Raw genomic sequence first — 23944 nt, 5'->3', positions numbered from 1 at the left:
ATGGAATATTATGATGTTATTTATGAGGTATATTCCATGTATGTATCTTTGTTTCAGACTGTTGCAGAGAACATGATCAAAACGTTTTGAAATGAAATCAGGAGAGATTACTTCCAGATAGGAGAGGCTGACAAGATAAAAAGTCCACCCTAAATGTCTTCTTCATCTCATCCCACCTCCAACCTCATATTGAAACATCACTGTGATAGCAGCAGACCATTACATTATTTCAGCTAAGTTCTGTTTAAGTTCCACCAAAATGTTTGAGAGTTTTGAAATGAAATCAGGAGAGATTACTTTTAGATAGGATCATTTCAGCTAAGTTCCGCCAACACCAAGCATTGTGTTTCAAGTGGCATATGTCCAAAAAAGCATTATAATCTCTACCCCCTTTATTCTGACAGTCTAGATTCTTAATAAAACCTGTTCTGAGATTGCATTGTGATTGGAAATCAATAGTGTGATGGAAACCATATGAAAAGTGAGCCCTTTATAGCCGAATGACTTCACAGAATACATTTACTTCCTAGACAAGAGACGTTGTTGTCTTTTTTCCCACTAATGCTTCTCAAAGTGGTGGATCTCAGACAAGTGCTGGTCCCTGGTGGGTTTCCAGGAAAGGAATGCATGATTATAGCAAATGGAAACAAATATGGTCTATTTGCTATGTACAGCCCATGGCACATTGCAACAAAATAACTGTCAGTCCCTCACATCAAATAACTTGAGAAGCATTGGTTTGCACTTCTTCTTGAAAGTGTACGAGGCTGTGTTTTCTATAGATTTGCTTTTTTGGAAGCTTCACAACATATTTCCTAATTAAAATGCATTAGGTAAGTGTTGTTTTTGTCATTGCATTTAGAAATTATTTTTTATAGAAATCTATTTAATCTATTTTACTCATTTACATTCTGCCGCTCACTCCATTTTTGTCTCTGTGTATACCCATTCCAACAAAAATGGTCTCTTTATAGCTCTGCATATCAATCTAACATCCAGGAATATCTGGCTATGTTTCTATTGGATCGGGCACAGAACATGGGAGAAACCACTGTCCCCACTTGATCCACGAACCAGTGGCAACTACTAGAATAGATTATTGGCCATGTATATATCCTTCAGATGTCCTGATTTGGCAGGGACATTCCGTACTAAGCCTTTATCTCGCCACCTTTTCAGTTGATTTTAAAATGTCCCAGTTTCTCTCCTCTCCTCCCACTTTTCCCCCTTTGTCTTCAGCATACTTCACTTGCTGCAAATTGAGTTCAAAGTACAGAAGCAGTTTTCACTCAGCAGGGGGAGCAGGAGAGGAAGGTGTGGAATAGTGGCTTTCCCAATAGGTGCAGGCAAAACAACCTGCTACATTCTCTCCTGGTTTCTTTGTTCTTTCTCATCGATAATGTTGTTTACCATCTTGACCACACACTCTGATGCTGCTTGGCCCCGTTTTCATCTGCGAAAGGTTGGAGAGCATGCCTTTAGAGATCGTGTTTGTAAAATATATAAACAGCCCAAATACCAAATGTCCTTCTTGATGAGTTCATAATCATAAAAACAGAGAGCAGTTAAAACAACAGACAAGACTCTGTCATCTCTTATTTCCAGCAAATGAGCCTCAGAAACTGGCAAGGGCAAAATTATCCCTCACGAATGCATAACACTAGCTGAAGACAGACACAGAACAGTTATGCTGGCAGATAAGAATCGCCGGAGGAAAAACTGGAGAAGGCTTCTGTGCCTTTAATGGTTGGCTAGAGGAAGGAATTTCAACAAGATTGGATTTCCATACTGCCAGGTCACAAGCAACATGGGCTGACATTCCCCTTTTTATATATCCATTCTAGGTACAGGAACCCTTTTCCTGTTTTCACAATAGCTGGCAAAACTTAAAAAGAGATGTTGTTTTTTTTCTTTTTCCCCCCATCTCAGGTCACTCTACCCATCCCAGTTAGAAGCCTGCAAATCCAGGCTGCATAAAAAGCACTTTCTTCCCTTCTGAGATCTTATATATTTCTTGTTTTCATAATTCTATCTTCTCCTTTCATCCATGTAGCCTTTAAGGTCCTGGAATCAAGACATTATTTCCATCCATGGGATGAATACTTTCACAGACCATGGAAGTTGCATATAGGGTTGCCAGGTTTTCAAAATAACAATAAGAGATAGTTGATAATGGTTGGGATACATGAAAGAAGCCTATGTGAGGCCTGACCTAAGTTCAACAAGGCAAGGATCTCCCTGAAGGGTTTGGGGCTCCTGTAAGATCTCACATCTCATGGGATCTCCAGAAGCCCTAGAAACCTTGCTACAGCTACACTTGCAAAGACCAGGTATATTATTTCCTCACCGTTCCTCTAGCACCAGGTCAAGCACCTACACAAACAACGAAATTAACTGTGATTTCCCCTGTCGAACCCGCCACATTTTCTTAATTATTATGATGCTAACCATGCATACTCATTCTTGCAGTCTAAGTAAATAGGACCACCCCCTCTGCTTTTACAGTAGTGCTTCATAGAAACCATATGCTTGGCACTTTGTAGAATGAATTGCAAGCAAACAAAAACAAACAAACAGTGATTGTTAAGACTGCCACCCTCTTTCTTGGCAAGGCAGCTTTGTGCCTTTTTCACAGCTGCATGGTAGCCGGACAGTCAGCAAGATCTTGTGAGCAATAGCAAAGTGTACAATTTATAGTAACATTGCAAGATGGACACAGGTAAGTGACACATCTGATATCTCTACTCTACTTGTGGGGAAATCATTTCCTTCCCGTTTTTTGAAGGAAATAAGGACTTGAACTTCCTTACTAGTGTTGGAGACTAGCCCGGAGGGGAAGTAAAGGAGAGAATTCCAAGAGAGCAATAAAACAAGCCTTTTATTATCATCACAGCTGATGATAAGGCAAACAGCCGTAGGCACCCACTCTAGTGGGTCCGTACCATGCAAATGGCCGTCGCAACATGTGCGTAGCAAACAAAGAATATATACCTTTGGCTTATCTAAAATTGACCAATGGCTGAGGGTCTTCCTCACCTTCCACACCTACTTGGCATAACTGATACCTGTGACCTCACTTGTTTACTCTGAGCTTTTTCTCTCTTTGGAACAACCCCTTAGAAAGGCACCAGTTCACAAGAAGGGAGGGGCATACGCAGAGGCAAAGCTACATAGGCAAAAGTTTACTATTTTCTGGCTTATGGTCCCTTCACTAGGGATGGTCCTACAAAAGAATGGGTCACCCCCTCAGGTGGCAAATCTCAATGGGCAACAATGGCATCCCTGGACTCAACCTTTCCCCCTAAAGTCCCCATATTAGCATGCCCTATGCTTCCTAAACATGCCTGCTGCCCAGATCAATGGGGGATTCCAAGTCACATTTCCATCGGTGTGAGTTCTTTGGTTCTCTGTGGGTAGGGCTGCCACATCTACGGACAATCTAGAGCCGGTATCCTTCATGTAGGTGTTGTTAACATCCCAGTCTCTGGTTGGCAGCCACTGGCTGACTTTTCAGGGTACATGCATGGAGGTTTTATGTCCTTTTTGTATCTTCTACATGCATGTTCTTACTTGTGATGTTCAGCTACTATCTGCATGCTTTTATCTGTGTTGAATATATGTCTTCTGGGCTGTTTCCGATCCACTATAATGGATTGTCCTGTAAGTGAATTTGACTCCTAAAGGCAAACAGGCAAAATAGTGCATTTTATACAACAACTAGGGCATTTGATACATTTACATATAGTTTTCTGCAAAGACCTAGAAGAATACTGGATTAAGTTTAGTTTCAACAAAAACTACTCTGTTTAAAAGTCCTCTTGCCAAAGAAATAAATTTATTTATCCTTGATGCTCAGCTGCCATCTAGTGGAACTTATGAAAACATCCATTCATGTGTGTGTGCATTTTTTAGTGAAATATCTTTATAAACCAACTAATTAATATAATCCAAAATCGCCACAATGTCAATGTAAGATCATAGAGTAGAAGTTATGTAAATTGATACTACTAGAACTCAAGGCTATAGAATCCTGGGATTTGTAGTTTGGCAAGACAACAGCACTCTTTGGCAGGAAAAGCTCAAGATGTTGTCGCAGGCTTTCATGGCCAGAATCACTGGGTTGTTGTAAGTTTTCCGGGCTATCTGGCCATTTTTCAGAAGCTTCATCTCCTGACGTTTCGCCCACATCTATGGCAGGCATCCCCAGTGTTTGTGAAGCCTGCTGGAAACAAGGCAAGTGGGGTTTATATATCAGTGGAATAATGTCCAGGGTGGGAGAAAGAACTTTTGTCTGTTTGAGGCAAGTGTGAAAGTTGCAATTGGCCATCATGATTAGCATAGCTTCAAGTTCAAAGCTTGGCTGCTTCCTGCCTGGGGAAATCCTTTGTTGGTTTTGCAAAGGCTCAAGACTTTGCAAAACTACAGCTTCCTGGATTCCATAGCATCAAACCATGGCACTTAAAGTTAAAGCAATCTGTGTTAATTCTACAGTGCAGAGCTATCCTTGGTTTCATGTTGTAGTTTCTACACCAGGCATGGGCAAACCTGGGCCCTCCAGGTGTTTTGGACTTCAACTCCCACAATCCCTAAAAGCCTGCCGGCTGTTAGGGATTGTGGGAGTTGAAGTCCAAAACACCTGGAGGGCCCAAGTTTGCCAATGTCTGTTCTACACTCTAAAAATTTTGGCTTTTAGAGGTATATGTTAAATTCATGTTTATGAAAGTATGGCTATGAGATGCACTCTGCACATGCTTGGAATCGGTGTCTATGGGCATGCAAAGCTGCTTTAATGTGAAGCTATTGCTCTGTTCTATGTGAGTGTTGAGAAGAGATATCTCCAAAACACAGCGGAGAGAAGAATAACATTGACACCAACTGCAGCCTTGCCAAACTTCTCTACTTTCACTTTCTGAAACATCAGCCCGCCCACCTCAGGATAGTATCCAATCAGCAGCCTCTTCCTCCTCCATTATTCCCCACCTCCTCTCTCTGACCGAGCCTACGAGTGTACTCTTTCCGCCCACTTCTGATTGGATCAACTCGAGCAACTCATGGGTTGATTGACAAGTGTCCTAGCCAATTAAACACATTGCTTTTAGACCATTCAGTTGGATGAGCACGTTTTCATCCCTTTTCCTGCTTCCAAAAGAAAATGCACATCTGACATTCAGCTAAGCCTTGATGTATTTCAACTGCCCTTCTTAGGTGAGTCTGGGACTTGAGAGTCGCTGATGTGCAGCCAATAATAACCATAGTTATTATATGAAGGCTAAGCAAATAAAGTTATATAGAAGAATAAATGTTGCAATAATGATTTCAGCAGGACTGCAAAACCCATCTTAAAAAACAGTTTAAGGGGTTGCAATTGTCCTGGCAGCTATGCACTGACTGCTCACATTGTCAAAGCACAGTGTTACAAACTTCACTTCCAAGGTTCTGTTGTAATGTCTCTACTCTTGGAGTATTTAATACTGTATATATTGTTGGGGAAGGAATTGCAAAAAAATTAAATAGATCCAGATTAATATGTTGTTATGGGTGCATATATTTAGGGAGAAACCACCTTATATTGCAGGCATAAGGGAAGAAAGGACTTATTGATGAAATTGTTAGAAGCAAAGCTGGGGAGTGTTGACTTGCATGGTATGTAGATAGTTTGAGGATGCTATCGGCACCTGGTTTCCATAATATTTGTATGTTGTGAATTTTAAAGGGCACTGTATTTTAATGTCATGAGCAGCTTTGTGTCTCAATTGAGAGAAAAAGAAATGATAATAATAATAATAATACAATAGAGTCTCACTTACCCAAGCTAAACGGGCTGGCAGAACCTTGGATAAGCGAATATCTTGGATAATAAGGAGAGATTAAGGAAAAGCCTATTAAACATTAAATTAGGTTATGATTTTACAGATTACGCACCAAAACATCATTTTATACAACAAATTTGACAGAAAAAGTAGTTCAATACGCAGTAATGTTATGTTGTAATTACTGTATTTACGAATTTAGCACCAAAATATCACGATATATTGAAAACATTGACTACAAAAATGCATTGGATAATCCAGAACCTTGGATAAGGGAGTCTTGGATAAGTGAGACTCTACTGTAATACCTTTCTGGGAGTGTTTATGGGGAGGGCCAATAGTGGAAATCAAAGCTCCTAGACTAGATGGATGTTTTGAAATTTGGTTGCTTCTTATTTAATGTACTATTTACAAATATTTGTATACCGCTTAGATCCCAAAATTTCAAAGTCAGTAAAAAATAAAATATACACAAAAACACAAATTAGCATATACTGTACTTTATGCCGTCTTTGAAATGGACCATAGGTAGGAATACACAGTGAATCTTGCATACATGTCTAATTTCTAAGGAAAGGGCATTCCACATAGTAGAATCATTCCACATGATTCAAAATGATTTGCTCTGTATGACATCCAAGTCATACATACATCCAAGTCATAACGCTCCATCTACACTGACTATATCATCCAGTTTCTATATACATATTATCTGCTTTAAACTTGATAATATGAGTGTACACTGCCATATAATCCAGTTTAAAGCAAATAGTCTGCATTCAGATACTGGATTATGTGGTCAGTGTAGATGGGGCCTAGGTGAACCTTTACAGATGCCCTCTCAGACCAAAAGAAAGGAATCAGATCCTAAGGTTTTATTAGCGTTGACTACTTCTGCAGAAAACCTTTGAACATTGAGATAAAACGTAGCCTTTCCTTCCCTGTAAATTACTTCTCTTTTCCCAGTTTACGTGCTGGTGCAATGGCCAAGTAAACCAAGTATTTCTTTAATTCTTGTTGCTTTAAACTTTTCAGGGCAATACCCACTTTTGTGATTTGCACCCGAAGATGGCTCTACTAAACCTGCTTCCCCAAGATCCCAAAGACGAAGGCACACAGAGATGCAGACTGGGACCTGCTGCTTTTTCCGCCTTGGCTGCCAAGCTGGGATCTCCAGTTAGGATCACCTTGCCTGCTGGTTGCTGCTTGTGTGCCGCTTGGCCCAGGCATGATTTGGCCGACGGCTACGTACAGCTTGATCTGAAATGCAGAACCCGGGGCCTGAAGGAGAGCCAGTTACATAATCTCACAGTGAGCGTCAGTGACTTGAAGTTACTGCAGTGTCATAGGCTAAGAAGAGTGACAGTCAAAGTCATTTTTAAAAATCGCTCCTTGAAAAAATCCACTCCAGAAACCATGATCCAGGAGGTAGTCAAAGACCTGCTGAGAAATACCTATGTTGCCCTTCATCACGTTGTTTCATTTGCCCCAATTTTGGGCAATCCAGTGGAATACATTGAAATATTGTCTACGGACCCTGATGCTCAAGAGGGAGCTGGTTTGGTAACCCCCAAAACCAACATTACCATTAAAGATATGGCCACACTGGACTGGTATAACCATTTGATGGAGAGCAGTGCCAAAATCCAGGTGGCAGGAATGGATGATGCCAGCAGCTCCTTAAAAGAGATGATTGGCCTGCCATTGCACTTTCCAAAAACCTTCCAGAAACTAGGCCTTTCTGTCCCTAAAGGTATCCTCCTGGTTGGACCTCCAGGGGTGGGCAAAACCCTCCTGGTAAAAGCAGTCACCAGGGAGGTAGGGGCTTGCCTCCTTTGCATCAATGGCCCTATAATCTATGGCTCAAGGCCTGGTGAAAGCGAGGAGAACCTGCGGCATGTGTTTGAAGAAGCGAGAGACTTATCCACTGAAGGACCAACAGTTCTTTTTATTGATGAGATTGATTCTTTGTGTCCTAAACGGGGAAGTTCAAGTAATGCCCCAGAAAATCGTCTGGTAGCTCAGATGTTAACTCTTATAGATGGCATTGGTGGAGAAAATGACATGGTGATCGTCGCAGCAACAAATAGGCCTGATGCCCTCGATCCTGCCCTCAGGAGGCCTGGCAGAATTGACCGTGAGGTGATTATAATTAATACTAGTACAGGTAAAGGTTTTCCCCTGACATTAAGTCTAGTCATGTCCGACTCTGGAGGGTTGGTGCTCATCTCCATTTCTAAGCCAAAGAGCCGGCATTGTCTGTAGACATCTCCAAGGTCGGCATGACTGCATGGAATGCTGTTACCTTCCCGCTGGAGCAGTACCTATTGATCTACTCATATTTGCATGTTTTCGAACTGCTAGGTTGGCAGAAGCTGAGGCTAACAGCGGGAGCTAACCCCGCTCCCTGGATTCCAACCACCAACCTTTCAGTCAGCAAGTTCAGCAGCTCAGCGGTTTAACACGCTGCACCATCAGAGGCTGGATAAATACTACACTTTTAAGTTTTCTCTATTGTGGCTCACACTTTCAAGGATTTTTTTAACGCTCTGATACTAAATTAGAAAGCTTTGGGGGAGGCTGATCCAAAATCTTCAGGGTGATGAATGAGTGTACAACTAAATCATATAATTACGATAAAACAATAAACATCAATAAATTAAATGTGAAGATCAGAATCTGTTAAAACCTGACATACAAACTTGTAGGCGTGTGGAAGAACACCCAGAAATTTTCATTCTTTCAATGTCTTAGGTTATCATTGGGACCCCAACCCTGAAACAAAGGAAGTCCATTCTACAGCTGATTACTGCAAACATGCCCGTCTCAAACGATGTTAACTTGCTTGAACTTGCGGAAATAACTACTGGTTATGTCGGAGCTGACCTGACAGCACTTTGCAGAGAGGCTGCAATGCAAGCTGTGTTTCGAGATTGTTCAGTAAGAATCCACTTTAAAGTACCGTACCAGATCTATTTTTTCCATCAAGATTGTGATTCTTGGGGATTGGTGTGTTATCCTATTTAGTGCTCTTGTGGTAAACAAGACATGAATTGATGTGTTGTTCCAACCAGCCATTCCAGAACACTCTAGGGATGTGAGAATATATCTTTGCCTACCCTGTGTCCACACTAGCGGGATGGATGTAATTTTTAATGAATGAAGGATTTCAACAATTTTAGCATTAAAAGCAAGCACAACTTTTCTACTTTTATATGTATTTCTTCAGGATTCGGTTAACACAGTTCATATGTCCGACTTCTATGAAGCTTTGAAAAAGATTCAACCATCCTCTTTCCGAAGCGGAATTGGGCTGATGGACTTCAAACCTGTCATCTGGGATCAGATTGGTGGTCTTGAAGATGTGAAATTAAAATTAAAGCAGGTAGAACTCTCCAGAAAATCTTAGACATTCAGTTATTATTTTACTTAACATTTTTGTAGTTCTTCTTCCAAAGCGTTTAGAATGAATATCTTAATGCATGAACTCCATAAAACAGGATAACCTGTATGATAGTACTGCAGTTCAGATGACCATATAAACCATGCTTTAGGCAGTCATAGATAAATTCTGGTAAGCTTCTAATTCACTTTCTCTTTCCTTTCTCTGCCTTCTTTGCATGTAATAGGGGAAGTATGAAAGTGATTGATTTCATATTAGAAAAAATCAGTAATGCTTTGTTTCTGAAGCTAAGAAAGTGTGGTTCATTTCAACAAAAGTGGACTAATAAACCAGCATCTGAAATTATAGTTTGATCCTGGCTTATTTTAACTAATTTTAGATAAACTGTAGTTGTAAGTAAAGTAGACAATGGTTCTTAAAGTGAAAATCAGGAATATCTGTAATTGGCTACACACTCAGTTCTTTTCTTTTTTATATTTACAGAGCATTGAATGGCCTATCAAATTTCCTGAGGCTTTTGTTAGGATGGGACTGACCCGTCCAAAGGGTATCCTTTTGTACGGACCATCAGGTTGTGCCAAAACTACACTTGTAAAAGCAGCAGCCACAAGCTGTCACTGTTCCTTTCTGTCTGTGAGTGGCGCAGACCTTTTCTCACCTTATGTCGGAGATTCAGAGAAGATTTTGTCTCAGGTTTGGTTTTGATCTTCATAATCCATAGCCATAATAGTGTTCATCTGAATTTAGAAAATTATATTGGTACAGGTCAAAATGTATACAAGCACCTTTATTTATACTCACTTTTGCATTTAATGTTTATTAATGTGTTCTCCCCATTTTTTCCCTTTTCTCTGTTTCAAGGTATTTCGACAAGCAAGAGCAAATACACCAGCAATAGTATTCCTGGATGAAATTGATGCTATATTGGGATCTCGATCAGTTGGTAAAACTGATCATGGGGTTCAAGAGAGAGTTCTTTCTGTCCTTCTCAATGAAATGGATGGTGTTGGCCTGAAATTAACTGAGAGAAGAGGGTATAAAGCAGAGTTGGAAGGTGGCAGTGGTGAACAAATTGAAAATGAAAAAGAGGTATTTATTCCCAGGACAAGTTAGAAGTACTGCTGAGCCAAGAGGCTATTGCTTAGGCAAAGAGGGATTTTGAATGGTCTGTATTGTTGATCAGAGTCCTATGCATGTCATCTTGAGACAGGTTCTCATTCAACAAATAGCACTTGACTTTAGATTGTAATCCCAGAATGTAAGGTAGCAAGTATCCTAGTATGGATGCCACAGTGCTGAAGAATTTGTTGCCACCCTAAAGAATACATAGCAAGTTCTCAGTACTGCTACATATTGAAAAGTTAAATAGATTGAACATTGACGTGTATATCTTTTACCAATTCCATCATTTTTCAAACAGCTCTTCCTTTCAAAAACTGTTCGTTTTCCTGTATATTCTGCCTGGTTTGTTTTTCTTTTTTGCCATTCAGTAAATATCAACACCAGCAAAATGAGATCTACTAGATAAATCTAACACTTCATGGAAGAGGCTTGCTTTCTATTCTATAATGTACTGCAATTAGAATATTATAGCAATGAGGATCTCACACTGAGTGCTATTTCTGATGAATCCTATGTTTATTTTCCTTTTCCGTGTTACCATGCAGTTTTAACTTTTTTAATATCAATAGATTTTTTTTCTTAAATTCTTTTTATAGTTGACTTGATTAATACACTGTAGTGGCAAGGTATTCTGAAGCCGCCTACAACATTTGGGGGAAAGTAGGATATAAAATGATCCCATGATTATTTAATGCTTAACTATTTCTTTCTTTCTACTTACTAGCTGGAATTTCAGGAGGTCTTTAATAAAGACGTTGTTGTCATTGCTGCAACAAATAGACCAGACATGTTAGATGATGCCTTGTTGCGCCCTGGGCGGTTAGACAAGATTATCTATGTTCCGCCACCTGATCACAAGGTATAGAATGAATTCATGGGTGAAATATATGGATTTTGACCTTTAGTGATAGAGCGCATACCAAGTTGAGCCCTTACACCTCAAATGTGGTTATAACAAGAACAATTACAAACCCATTGTCTGTTTTGAGCTTTCTGTCATACAAGAAAAATCTTTTTATTTCCCATCTTCTCATCTAAGTGGTTCCACTTCCATCACAATGGTACAACAACCACTGGAAACACAGCATTGGCCTAAGAGTGCGATGTCAACATGTGTTGTTGAAGGCTTGCATGGCCAAAATCACTGGATTGCTGTGAGTTTTCTGGGCTGTATGGCCATGTTCCAGAAGCATTCTCTCCTGATGTTTCACCCACATCTATGGCAGGCATCCTCAAAGGTCTGTTGAAAACTAGGCAAGTGGGATTTATATATCTGTGGAATGTCCAGGGTGGGAGAAATAACTCTTGTTTGTTTGAGGCAAGTGTGAATGTTGCAGTTGGCCACCATGATTAGCATTGAATGGCCTTGCAGCTTCAAAGCCCGGCTGCTTCTTGCCTGGGGGATCCTTTGTTGGGAGGTGTTAGCTGGTCCTGATTGTTTCCTGTCTGGAATTTCCCTGTTTTAGTGTTGCTCTTTATTTACTGATATGGGTGAAACGTCAGGCAATAATGTTTCTGGAACATGGCCATATAGTCCAGAAAACTCACAGCAACCCAGAGATGTCAACAGTTTGTGTATTAACAATCCCAATTAAAACCATGATTTGAAAACCTCATTTTTCAGACTTTTGCAAAATATAGTTTGCAGAGTAGGATAAAGTGAGCCATAATACTAAACAGTAGACTTTTTTTACAAACTGGGAGAATGACAGGATGCAGCAGCCAATGGCCACACTCATATGTAATGCTAAGCCATGTTTTATCTATATGAGTTGGAACAGACTTCAACAAAGCTCAAAACTTTCTCCTCCCCCATGGAATTGCAAGTATTTCAGCAGGATTGAGCGTCACAAAATCCTGGCTTCTGTTGTTCAATATTGAAACCAGAGATCATGCTTTATGATAAACTCTGGTTAGTTTCCAAACAAACTGAGTACCAAATATGGACCTTTTTACAGGTCTTTGGCTTATAAAGGATACACAAATAGCATGACCTTTTCACATTTTTTATTCTGCAACAGGGAAGGCTTTCTGTTTTGAAAATCTGCACAGAAAAGATCCCAGTAGATCCCGATGTGTCCCTGGAGGATATAGCAGCTCAAGTGAACCTCTTCTCTGGAGCTGACATTGAAAATCTTTGTAAGGAGGTGAGGTTCTTCTTTATTTCATTTATGTTTTCATTTGTTTCATTTAAGAAGTTTTTCCATTACATTAACAGTGCTTCTTTTCTTCTCCCGCCTTTTCCATTTATCAGGCTGCTCTATTAGCATTGCAAGGGAATAATGTTGAAGCAACAACTGTGAAACATCAAGATTTTGAAAAAGCATTGGAGACTGTAAAGCCATCGTTAACCCTCAGAGACGTAGAATTTTATGAAAAAATGTTTAAAAATCGAGAATGAAATTTATTAAAGAGGAAAGAAGGAGGAAACTAAATTTATGTTGACATAACCAATGTCTGATAATAGAATGAAAAGGTCCGTAGAGAGAAAACAGGATGTGGTATTAATTTCTTTTATAAATATACATGTCTCTTCTCCAGAATTCACCAAGGGAGCTAATATCTGTCACAGGACTGCAAAATGACAAGATTTCCAAAAAATGGGCAATTATTGCCTTTATTGGCAATCAGCCTTTGATATGAAAGATCCTAATGCCAAATTGCTCAGGAATACTGAGCACAGTGCTGTTAAATTCAGCATATTTATAAATGAAGAAATTGGTCTAGTAGCTTGTTACATTAATTTAACTTGTATTTTTAGATATTTATTTCCCTTTTTTAAATAATTGCGCAGCTCAACCTCTGTTTCAGTATTCAATAAAAGTATTGAATTTGTAATATGTGCCTCTCTTTTTCATTTCATGAACTACAACTCATAGAATTCAAAAACAGCCTTTCTCCAACCCCACCAGTATTCAATGTTGGCCATGTAGGTAGTGGGCCAAGTTTGGTGCAGATCCATTGTGGGCTGGGTCCAGAGTGCTCTTTGATTGTAGGTTAACTATAAATCCCAGCAACTACAACTCCCAAATGACAAAATCAATCCCTCCCCCAACCCCACCGGTATTCAAATGTGGGTGTATTGGGTATTTGTGCCAAATTTGACCCTGTGAATGAAAATACATCCTGCATATGCTTTGTTGTTTGGGTTCACAGTGCTCTCCGGATGTAGGTGAACTACATCTCCCTTAAATCACTGTCAATTCCTCCCAAATCCCTCCAGTATTTTCTGTTGGTCATGGGGACTTCTGTGTGGGAAGTTTGGCCCAATTCTATCTTTGGTGGGGTTCAGAATGCACTTTGATTGTAAGTGAACTATAAATCCCAGCAACTATAACCTCCAAATGACAAAATCAATCCCTCCCACAGCCCGACCAGTATTTAAATTTGGGTGTATCGGGTATTTGTGCCAAATTTGACCCAGTGGATGAAAATACATCCTACATATCAGAATACAGTAGAGTCTCACTTATCCAACATAAACGAGCCGGCAGAATGTTGGATAAGCGAATATGTTGGATAATAAGGAGGGATTAAGGAAAAGCCTATTAAACATCAAATTAGGTTATGATTTTACAAATGAAGCACCAAAACATCACGTTATACAACAAATTTGGCAGAAAACATAGCTCAATATGCAGTAATGCTATGTAGTAATTACTGTATTTATGAATTTAGCACCAAAATATAATGATATATTGAAAACATTGACTACAAAAATGCGTTGGATAATCCAGAACATTGGGTAAGCGAGTGTTGGATAAGTGAGACTCTACTGTATTTACATTACAACTCATAACAGTAGCAAAATTACAGTTACGAAGTAGCAATGAAAATAATTTTATGGTTGGCTGTCCAAACAACATGATGAATTGTATTAAGGGGTCGCGGCATTAGGAAGGCTGAGAACCACTGATTTACAGTAGAGTCTCGCTTATCCAACCTTCATTTTTCCAACGTTCTGTATTATCCAACGCAGTTTGCCTTTTAGTAGTCAATGTTTTAGTAGTCAATGTTTCCAATACATTGCGATGTTTTGGTGCTAAATTCATAAATACAATGATTACTATGTAACGTTACTGTGTATTGAACTGCTTTTTCTGTCAATTTGTTGCAAAACATGTTTTGGTGCTTAATTTGTAAAATCATAGCGTAATTTGATGTTTAATATGCTTTTCCTTAATCCGTCCTTATTATCCAACATTTTCGCTTATCCAACATTCTGCTGGCCCGTTTATGTTGGATAAGCAAGACTCTATTTATATTCCACCCTTCTCACCCTGAAGCGGACTCAGGGTGGATCACAGAACATACACATGCGGCAAACATTCAATGCCGTTTATAGACAGACAAGGCAGACAATTGAACATAGATAGAGGTCTATATGAGTATAAGCTTTTCCTTATCTTCAAAAAGCAAATCTCAGTAGTAAATAACACATACTGGAATCCCTTTTCTATACAAACAGATTGGGCTTTGTCGAAAAATCCACCTCCACCGCTTTTCTTCATGCCCTCCATTTTGTACTGAAACAGATTTCATGGCTCCCTTTGGAAAAGGGGATTTAAGGCCCCTTCCATACAGTTGGATTAAAATCCCACACTATCTGCTTTGAACTGGAAAATATGTCAGTGTGGACTCAGATAACGCAATTCAAAGCAGATATTATAGGATTTTCTGCCTTGATATTCAGGGATATCAAGGGCTGTGTAGAAAGGCCCAAGTGCCAGAGTAGGATACATTTACTCTCGCTTTAACTCTCCTCAGAGATTTTCCTCAGAGGGTTGTTGTGTGTTTTCTGAGCTGTATGGCCATGTTCCAGAAGCATTCTCTCCTGATGTTTCACCCACATCTATGGAAGGCATCCTCAGAAGTTGTGAGGTCTATACCATGGCCATACAGCCCAGAAAACACACAACAACCCTCTGAGGAAAATCTCTGAGGAGAGTAAAAATCCATGAAAGCTTTCGACAACACATTTTCCTCAGAGGTTTCCTTATGTACGCCGGGTCATCTTTATCGTCTGGACACCAAACATGTCCCATTATATACAACGGCATAGTAAAATGGCATTTCTTTCACAAAATAAGTTTTCTTTTAAATACAGTAGAGTCTCACTTATCCAACACTCGCTTATCCAACGTTCTGGATTATCCAACACATTTTTGTAGTCAATGTTTTCAATACATTGTGATATTTTGGTGCTAAAATCGTAAATACAGTAATTCCTACATAGCATTACTGTGTTTTGAACTACTTTTTTGTCAAATTTGTTGTATAACACGAAGTTTTGGTGCTTAATTTATAAAATCATAACCTAATTTGATGTTTAATCGGCTTTTCCTTAATCCCTCCTTATTATCCAACATATTCGCTTATCCAACATTCTGCCGGCCCATTTATGTTGGATAAGTGAGACTCTACTGTATATATTTATCGAATGGTGGGATAAAAAAAAACAGCCTGCACGCATGGCGGCCCAACTGTTCTTTACTGGGCTTTTACACCCAGCCACATAACCCAGAATATAAAGGCAGATGATGCACAATATCTGCTTTGAACTGGGTTATCTGAGTCCACATTACCATATAATCCAGTTCAGTGTGGATTTTATACAGCTGTGTGGAAGGAAGGGGCTTCAACTGCTCAGTCCAGAGGCCTACTTTGTCCCACAGCGCTTGGTTTCTGTGGAGAATTCTATAGGAACACCGTCCATTTTGTATCTGTCCACGCCTCCTCTCAAAGGTACAGTAGAGTCTCACTTATCCAACATAAACGGGCCGGCAGAATGTTGGATAAGCAAATATGTTGGATAATAAGGAGGCATTAAGGAAAAGCCTATTAAACATCAAATTAGGTTATGATTTTACAAATGAAGCACCAAAACATCATGTTAGACAACAAATTTGGCAGAAAACGTAGTTCAATACGCAGTAATGCTATGTAGTAATTACTGTATTTATGAATTTAGCACCAAAATATAATGATAGATTGAAAACATTGACTGCAAAAATGAGTTGGATAATCCAGAACGTTGGATAAGCGAGACGCTACTGTATTAACAAAGCCGTATGAAGAAGTGGAGAGAAAAAGGAGAAATCAAGACATAATCGACTGGAGGCTCCTAGAAAGAAATGAGAGGAGAAACTCAAAGAAATGAGGGAAGAAACTGGTGTTGTTTGGAAGCCATTGTCGTGAGGAGAAATTGGGATTGAAACAATGGAAATACAGTAGAGTCTCACTTATCCAACATAAACAGTTCGGCAGAACATTGGATAAGCAAATATGTTGAATAATAAGGAGGGATTAAAGAAAAGCCTATTACACATCAAATTATTTATTTATTTATTTATTATTAGCTACATTTATATGCCGCCCTTCTCACCCCGAAGGGGACTCCGAGCGGCTTACAAATTAAATTTACATACAATATTATATTAGCATAGTACAATACTGGTAATAAATTACTATATTGTACTGTCTCAATATATTGTAATATTATTAGTAATATTACATGTAAAATATAATATATAATTAGGTTATGATTTTACAAATTAAGCACCAAAACATCATGTTATACAACAAATTTGACAGAAAAAAATAGTTCAATACACAGTAATGCTATGTAGTAATTACTGTACATGTGAATTTAGCACCAGAATATCATGATGTATTGAAAACATTGACTACAAAAATGAGTTGGATAATCCAGAACGTTGGATAAGTGAGTGTTGGATAAGTGAGACTCTACTGTACGTTCAAGGCAGACATAAATGGCTTCCCATTGCACATCACCCGATGCTTTTTATTTCCTTACGTTTGACCTATCAACTGGAAATATCCAAAATTAAGTAGAATTCAAAGGAATTGGGAAAATCCATTTTTCTCAGGTTGTTCTCTGGGCCTACTGCCCTACCTTAGAACGAAGCTAGACACCGTCATCGTCATCATCATCATCATCATCATCATCATCATCATCATCATCATTATTTAGAGATGTTCAATATGTTCTTGAAAGCTTTCATGGCCAGAATCACTGGGTTACTGTGAGTTTTCCTTTCTGTCTGGCCATGTTTGAGAAGCATTCTCTCCTGACGTTTCGCCCACATCTATGGCAGGCATCCTCAGAGGTTGTGAGGTCTGTTGGAAACTGGGCAAGTGGGGTATATATGTGTGTGAAATGTCTAGGATGGGAGAAAGAACTCTTGTTGACTTGAGGCAAGTGTGAATGTTGCAAATTGCCTACCTTGATTAGCATTGAATGGCATTTCAGCTTCAAATCCTTACTGTTATCTGCCTGGGGGGATCCTTTGTTTGGATGTGTTAGCTGGCCTTGATTGTTTCATGTCTGGAATTCCTGTTTTTTCAGTGCACAGAAATGCTGGACCACTCTAACAACCACCATGTCCGACTAAACAGAGAAGCCAGTGGGACTGTGAATTTATGATGTTGTGCTGTCTGTTTATTGTCTATGTATTTTTTTTTGCACTTGTTGTATTTTGTATGTCATAGCTTGAGTGTTATATGTACTGCCCTGAGTCCCTCTCGGAGATGGTAGTGGGATATAAATAAAATTTTATTATTACAGTAGAGTCTCACTTATCCAAGATTCGCTTATCCAAGCCATTTTTGTTGTCAATGTATTCAATATATCGTGATATTTTGGTGCTAAATTCGTAAATACAGTAATTACAACATAACATTACTGCGTATTGAACTACTTTTTCTGTTAAATTTGTTGTAGAACATGATGTTTTGGTGCTTAATTTGTAAAATCATAACCTAATTTGGTGTTTAATAGGCTTTTTCTTAATCTCTCCTTATTATCCAAGATATTCGCTTATGCTGGCCCGTTTATGTTTGATAAGTGAGACTCTACTGTATATTATTATAAGCATGTGGACAATTTCAACAGAAAGGAGGAAACCATAAAAATGAACAAAATCTGGCTAACGGTATTTTTTAAAACCTCTAAAATCAGGTCAGCAAATAAAGAGAAACATTAAAAAAAAACCAGAGGAATTCCAGACAAGAAACAATCAGGGCCAGCTAACACCTCCTAACAAAGTATCCCCCCAGGCAGAGTTTGAAGCTGAAAGGCAGGTCTTTCTCCTACCCCTGAATATTATTCCACGGATATATAAACCCTAAAAGGTAAAGGTTTCCCTAGACGTTAAGTCCAGTCGTGACCGACTCTGGGAGTTGGTGCTCATCTCCATTTCTAAGCCGAAGAGCTGACGTTGTCCATAGACACCTCCAAGGTCATGTGGCCAGCATGACTGCATGGAGCGCTGTTACCTTCCCGTCGGAGTGGTACCTATTGATCTACTCACATTGGCATGTTTTCGAACTGCTAGGTTGGCAGGAGCTGGAGCTAACAGCGGCCAACAGACCCCACAACCTCTGAGGATGCCTGCCATAGATGTGGGCGAAACGTCAGGAGAGAATGCTTCTGCAACATGCCCATTTGGACTTCATTATTATAATGCAGACATGGGCAAACTTGGGCCCTCCATTCCTAACAGCCAGTAGTTGGAGTCCAAAACACCTGGAGGGCCCAAGTTTGCCCATGCCTGATATAGATCCTGGCTCAAGAGTTCTTTCTTTAATCCTACTCTTCCCAATGGAGTCAGGTTGCAGTCCTTAACTTCGCCTGCAGGGGGCGCCCTAGTCCCGCGGTTGTCGGGACCCTTTTCAGCAGATGCGGTTTCAGAGCCCGCGGTCTCATCCGCACTACGTGACTTGGGACACATCCAGCCCTTGGGCGTTAACGGGGTATAAAAGAGGAATTGCCTCTCTCATTGGACTCTAATGCGGATCCAGACGGGCAGGTTGTCAGGCGGATTATATTACCAGTGGAGAGTAATAGAGGTCTCCAATACCGCAGAGTGGGTGGGTAGGGGGCTTCTGTCCATAGTGATGCCCAAGATCATAACCCTGGGACTTGGGTTTTTTTCTCCCAGGTCTGCACCTGCTGGTCACCATGAGGAATATGGGGATCTTCCAGCTCATGATGAAGAAGAAAGAAGTAAGGCTTGGCTTTTTGAACAAACTTCATGACATGCCATTGATGGCCAGAGCATCCCATCCTCTGCAGAGACTGTGGGCAGGAAGGAGCTGTCCACTTCTGTCCACAGATGCTGGGAAAGGGAAATATATGTCTTTGTTTCTGGAGTTTGGTTCCAAAAGGTACCAAATCAAAATAGGTGGCAGCACATTGTTGGCTAGGAGTAGAATACTTATGCATGGATCAGAACAATCAAAAGGTTCGTTTAGAAGCAGAGCTTGGGAGATGTCGTTATATAGCAAAAGAGTGCATATCCTCTGCAATGTACCTTTTGGGAACAAGCTCCACATTTGGATCCTTAAATGCCTTTATTGATGTATTTACTTTTTGGACATCGCCCCCATTCCTCGCCTTCCTTGTGTTTTCCAGCTTATTCCTCTGATTGCATTTGTCTCCTTTGCTGGAATAGGAGCAACGCTGGCGAGTCTCAATGCTATGAGAAAATCTGATGTGATGTAAGTAAGCATTTCCTCCCGATATGAACCATCTGAAAACAATTGCAAGCTTTTTTTGGTTTGCTTTATTGCCGTCGATGCTCTTAGCTAATGAATTTTATCTTTGATGTTTTATTGTATCTTAGTGGTATTGAATTTTAATAGGCAAGACCTGTACGCCAATTGTTTTATGTAGTACATTTATAATGTTTTATATGGCTGGATTGCTGTGAGTTTTCCGAGCTGTATGGCCATGTTCCAGAAGCATTATCTCCTGACGTTTCGCCCACATCTGTAGTGGGCATCTTCAGAGGTTGTGAGGTTTGTTGGAAACTAGGCAAGTGGGGGTTTTATATATCTGTGGAATGTCCAGGGTGGGAGAAAGAACTCTTGTCTGTTTGAGACAAGTGTGAATGTTTCAATTGGCCTCTTTGATTGGCATTTAATGGCCTTGCAGCTCCAAAACCTGGCTACTTTCTGCCTGGGGGAATCCTTTGTGAAGTGATTAGCTAGCCCTGATTGTGTCTTGTCTGGAATTCCCTTGTTTTTGAGTGTTGTTCTTTATTTACCATCGTAATTTTAGAGTTTTTAAATACTGGTAGCCAGATTTTGTTTATTTTCATAGGTTCCTCCTTACTGGTGAAATTGTCCGCATGCTTGTGGATTTCGATGGCTCCTCTATGTAGTCTGACATTATAATTGTTAGAGTGGTCCAGCATTTCTGTATTCTCAAATAATATGCTGTGTCCAGGTTGGTTCATCAAGTGCTCTGCTATGGCTGACTTCTCTGGTTGAATTAATCTGCAGTGCCTTTCATGTTTCCTGATTTGCGTTTGGACACTGCCTAGTTTTCAGCAAACCTCTGAGGGTGCCTGCCATAGATGTGGGTAAACGTCAGGAGAGAATGCTTCTGGAACATGGCCATACAGCCCGGAAAAGTCACAGCAACCCAGTTTTAAAGTTTGCTTTAGGATTTAAAATCACTTTCTGTTTCAAGGTGCATTTTTGTGGGTTAGTTACTATGTTGTTGTGAAAAAGAGCAACAAAAATAAAGAGTTGTAGGTGTTCTACTGAACATTATTAGTATTATTAATTTTATTTCTTACCTGTCTTTCCTCATGGCTCGAGGTGAGTTAAAACATAGCTAAACATACACAATCATAATAAACATTATATAAATTGCACACATTAAAACATATTTCTACAAATACATATATTAAAATACACAGAACAAAGTTTAAAATATAGTGATCACAAGACGCGAGTCTAAAATTCAGGATTAAAACGGACTAGATATTTCATGCACTTAAATAGAAGAAATGTAAAGGGAAATATTACCGTATCCAAGTTTTACTCTCATCTTCTTTCACATCAAGGCATTTTATCTCTGTGCTAAGGTTAGACAATTATTGCAGCTTTGCATTTAGATAGCAGTAGAGAGGAAAGTGATTGTTTTTGGTTTCTTATATGTATATTGGTGAATAATCTGTCCATTCATGGACATTAAGGTTGGTTTAGATAAGTGGGTCTCATTTCTAAGTGTTAAGGATTGGGTTCTAAGATCTACTTTTTGCAGAACAGAAGTGCATACTCCTGCTTACAGGAGTATACACTTTTCTTATACAAAAAGTAGAGCTTTTTGGACTTGCTCTTGAACTTGCTCTTCAGCTAGGATGTCATACATGTGAGTCACATTAAATAAAACATTTAATTTTTAGTTTTAACAAGACTGGCAACCCAGAACCATGGGAACATGTGAACCCTACCCAACCCCAAAAGGTAATGAATGTATTCTACCAATAAGGAAATTGCAATAAATTATTCAGTTCCTGCCCTATAATGTACACATTTCCTGAAATTATTAATATTTCTGTATATTAGCTAATGTAGAAATAGAATTGCAATGTGTATATCAAAGCCAATTCATAACTTGAAATGAATTAGTATTTCCATTGAACTGCAGAACTAATTCTACAACTCATTCTAGGTGGAATTTTTTGGTTCTGGAAGGCATAACAAAGCCTAATTTCCTTGTATTAAACTGAGTCTGTAACTTAATAAAGGAGTAATAATCCTAATACATTTCTGAAAGAACGGCAAGAAATGCAGGCACTATATATATATATATATATATATATATATATATATATAATATTATATTATAATCAGCTAAAAGCTTTTATTATCACTTCTTTTCATAAGTTTAAACTGTTTACTATGGATTTTTTTTATAAATTGGTAATTAAACAATAATGGTAACATATTTTGTTCTCATTCAGAAATGTTTACGTCCAGAAATGTTTCTTTTGTTGCCAAGAGATGGGACATAATCCAGCAGTACTGAGCATATTTTAAAAGTCTGCCTTAATTTTTATTAGGAGGGTTTACACAACATAGATCTTCTACAGATATTCCAGTATAATGATAATCATAAATTTACAAGGTAGCTCATATATAATGGGAAATTGGCAGTAAATAACTGGATGGTTTTTAATATATTTTCTATGTCTTTTTGTCTCAAAATGTCTGGTAGCTGATAACAATCAACCAGGAATGGAAGCCCATAGAAGAGCTGGAGAAAGTCAAAAAAATGATGAAGTGATGGGTGCCTGCCTCTTCACGTGACACTCTATGAATCTAGTGGAATCACTTCCGCACAAACTAGATGAATGAAACCAGTGTGCGGAAATGCTTCTGCTACATTTTTAGGGTCTCCCTCCAGCTTTTTGGACTTTAGACATTACAGTTTGTTTTTCAGAAGTTTCCCTGCATACATCCCCAAAGTCCAAAAATAACGGGATTTGCTTGCACTTAGAACAGCCATGTTTGCCTTGAAGAAAGATGTTCAGCGTTCTCTGCATTCTTGAAGTATATATAATGGCCTTTATCCATTTGTGAGCCTTAAAAGAGTTGAACTATTTTTGTCTGAGGTTATCCTGTAGCTTTATGTTTTCAATAAAGTTGTTTAAACCTGGAATACTTGGAGTAGCAAACAGAATTTTCCTTCTGTTCAACACAGATAGAAACAGGATATTGAATAGAATGGTTGCAATTTTCACTCATCTTTAATCAGTGCTGCTGAAATTATTTTCTTGGATGTCTTTGATACCTCTCCCTGTTAAAATCTTTTCATTTTCATGCCCCCCCTCCCAAATACTATGGAATCTAATCTTGTGATTCCCCTCTTGGTCATGGAAACTTACCTTGGGCAAGCCACACACACTCAGCCCCACAAAGACCCATGATAGGGTTGCCTTAGGACAGTGGTTCTCAACCTGCGAGTCTCCAGGTGTTTTGGCCTACAACTCCCAGAAATCCCAGCCAGTTTACCAGCGGTTAGGATTTCTGGGAGTTGAGAACCACTGCCTTAGGGTCACCAAAACATCTCCATCTTTTGAGTTGAGTCATGCTTAAAACCAAAACTCTTACCTAATCTCAAGGTCAGAATGGCTGTCACATAACAATACCTCCCCTGAGTAAAAAGTAAGAATGATGATGCAAGATATATGTGAAGCTTAAAAAAGATTGATAGGGCAAGTAGAGTTTTCCCCTAAAACCTTAATCAGCTTTTATCTTGTGCAGCAACATGAGAGTTATGTTTGAGGTGATGTTTCTTTCTAGAAACCAGAATGACTCAGTAGAATTTGAGCCCTGTACGGGCAAAGATAAGCCCTGTCCTTCCTAATTTCTGAAAACTTTGCAATATTGTGTTTTCTATGATAAATTGGTTATCTAGTTGATGTTGGATAGTTTTCAAAAGGTCAGGTGATAGCTACTCGAGGCAGATTCACGCATCTAGTTCGTCAACAACATTCATCTTGCAAGATTCGGGTGAATGTCTAAAGCAGACTCTGAATAAAAGCAATATACGTGCAGGCAGATTGTTGAATGTAAATCTATGGCCAGGCTAAGAATATCCAAGCTATTTTCATAGTTAAAAAGAAGGAAGCAACATCAATAATATCAGGTTATTTATAAGAAAGAACGCCAAAGGTTTGGAGCAGTTTGCTTTTGATGCATCTCAGAGAAACAATTTCAAGGAAAGGGTTTATACCAGGCATGGGCAAACTTCACCCCTCCAGGTGTTTTAGACTCCAACTCCCACAAT

General features: G+C 39.2%; 2 protein-coding genes, 1 long non-coding RNA gene and 1 other non-coding gene across 8 annotated transcripts; 3 read left to right on the top strand and 1 right to left on the bottom strand.

Moving 5' to 3' along the window:
* Positions 1–475: 475 nt before the first annotated feature.
* Positions 476–6109, bottom strand: LOC134293901 (uncharacterized). The gene is made up of 2 exons (XR_010000873.1): positions 5808–6109; positions 476–3677 (listed from the first exon to the last, which is right to left on the bottom strand). It is a non-coding gene; the product is annotated as an uncharacterized LOC134293901 (long non-coding RNA).
* afg2b (AFG2 AAA ATPase homolog B) lies at positions 5075–13173 on the top strand. Its single transcript, XM_062962962.1, has 9 exons — positions 5075–5205; positions 6846–7952; positions 8565–8750; positions 9040–9195; positions 9697–9906; positions 10075–10302; positions 11060–11194; positions 12357–12482; positions 12590–13173. The coding sequence occupies exons 2-9, from the start codon at positions 6879–6881 to the stop codon at positions 12734–12736; spliced, it is 2262 nt and encodes a 753-aa protein (XP_062819032.1). The 5' UTR covers positions 5075–5205; positions 6846–6878; the 3' UTR covers positions 12737–13173.
* Positions 13174–14617: 1444 nt separating this feature from the next.
* On the top strand, positions 14618–22813 carry cunh15orf48 (chromosome unknown C15orf48 homolog). Of its 5 annotated transcripts, none has more exons than XM_062962967.1 (5): positions 14618–14713; positions 19299–19363; positions 19772–19857; positions 21555–21615; positions 22370–22813. In XM_062962967.1, the coding sequence occupies exons 1-5, from the start codon at positions 14668–14670 to the stop codon at positions 22436–22438; spliced, it is 327 nt and encodes a 108-aa protein (XP_062819037.1). In that variant the 5' UTR covers positions 14618–14667; the 3' UTR covers positions 22439–22813. The 5 variants fall into 5 exon arrangements, with proteins under 5 accessions (XP_062819037.1, XP_062819038.1, XP_062819039.1 ...); XM_062962968.1 differs by lacking the exon at positions 14618–14713 and adding an exon at positions 15275–15335; XM_062962969.1 differs by lacking the exon at positions 14618–14713 and adding an exon at positions 15337–15396.
* mir147 (microRNA mir-147) lies at positions 22465–22547 on the top strand. The gene has a single exon (NR_129867.1). It is a non-coding gene; the product is annotated as a microRNA mir-147 (primary transcript).
* Positions 22814–23944: the final 1131 nt, after the last annotated feature.

This window comes from Anolis carolinensis, unplaced genomic scaffold (genome assembly GCF_035594765.1).
Source record: "Anolis carolinensis isolate JA03-04 unplaced genomic scaffold, rAnoCar3.1.pri scaffold_11, whole genome shotgun sequence".
In the NCBI taxonomy this organism is placed as follows: Eukaryota; Metazoa; Chordata; class Lepidosauria; order Squamata; family Dactyloidae; genus Anolis; species Anolis carolinensis.
This window is presented reverse-complemented; position numbering and strand designations above follow the sequence as displayed.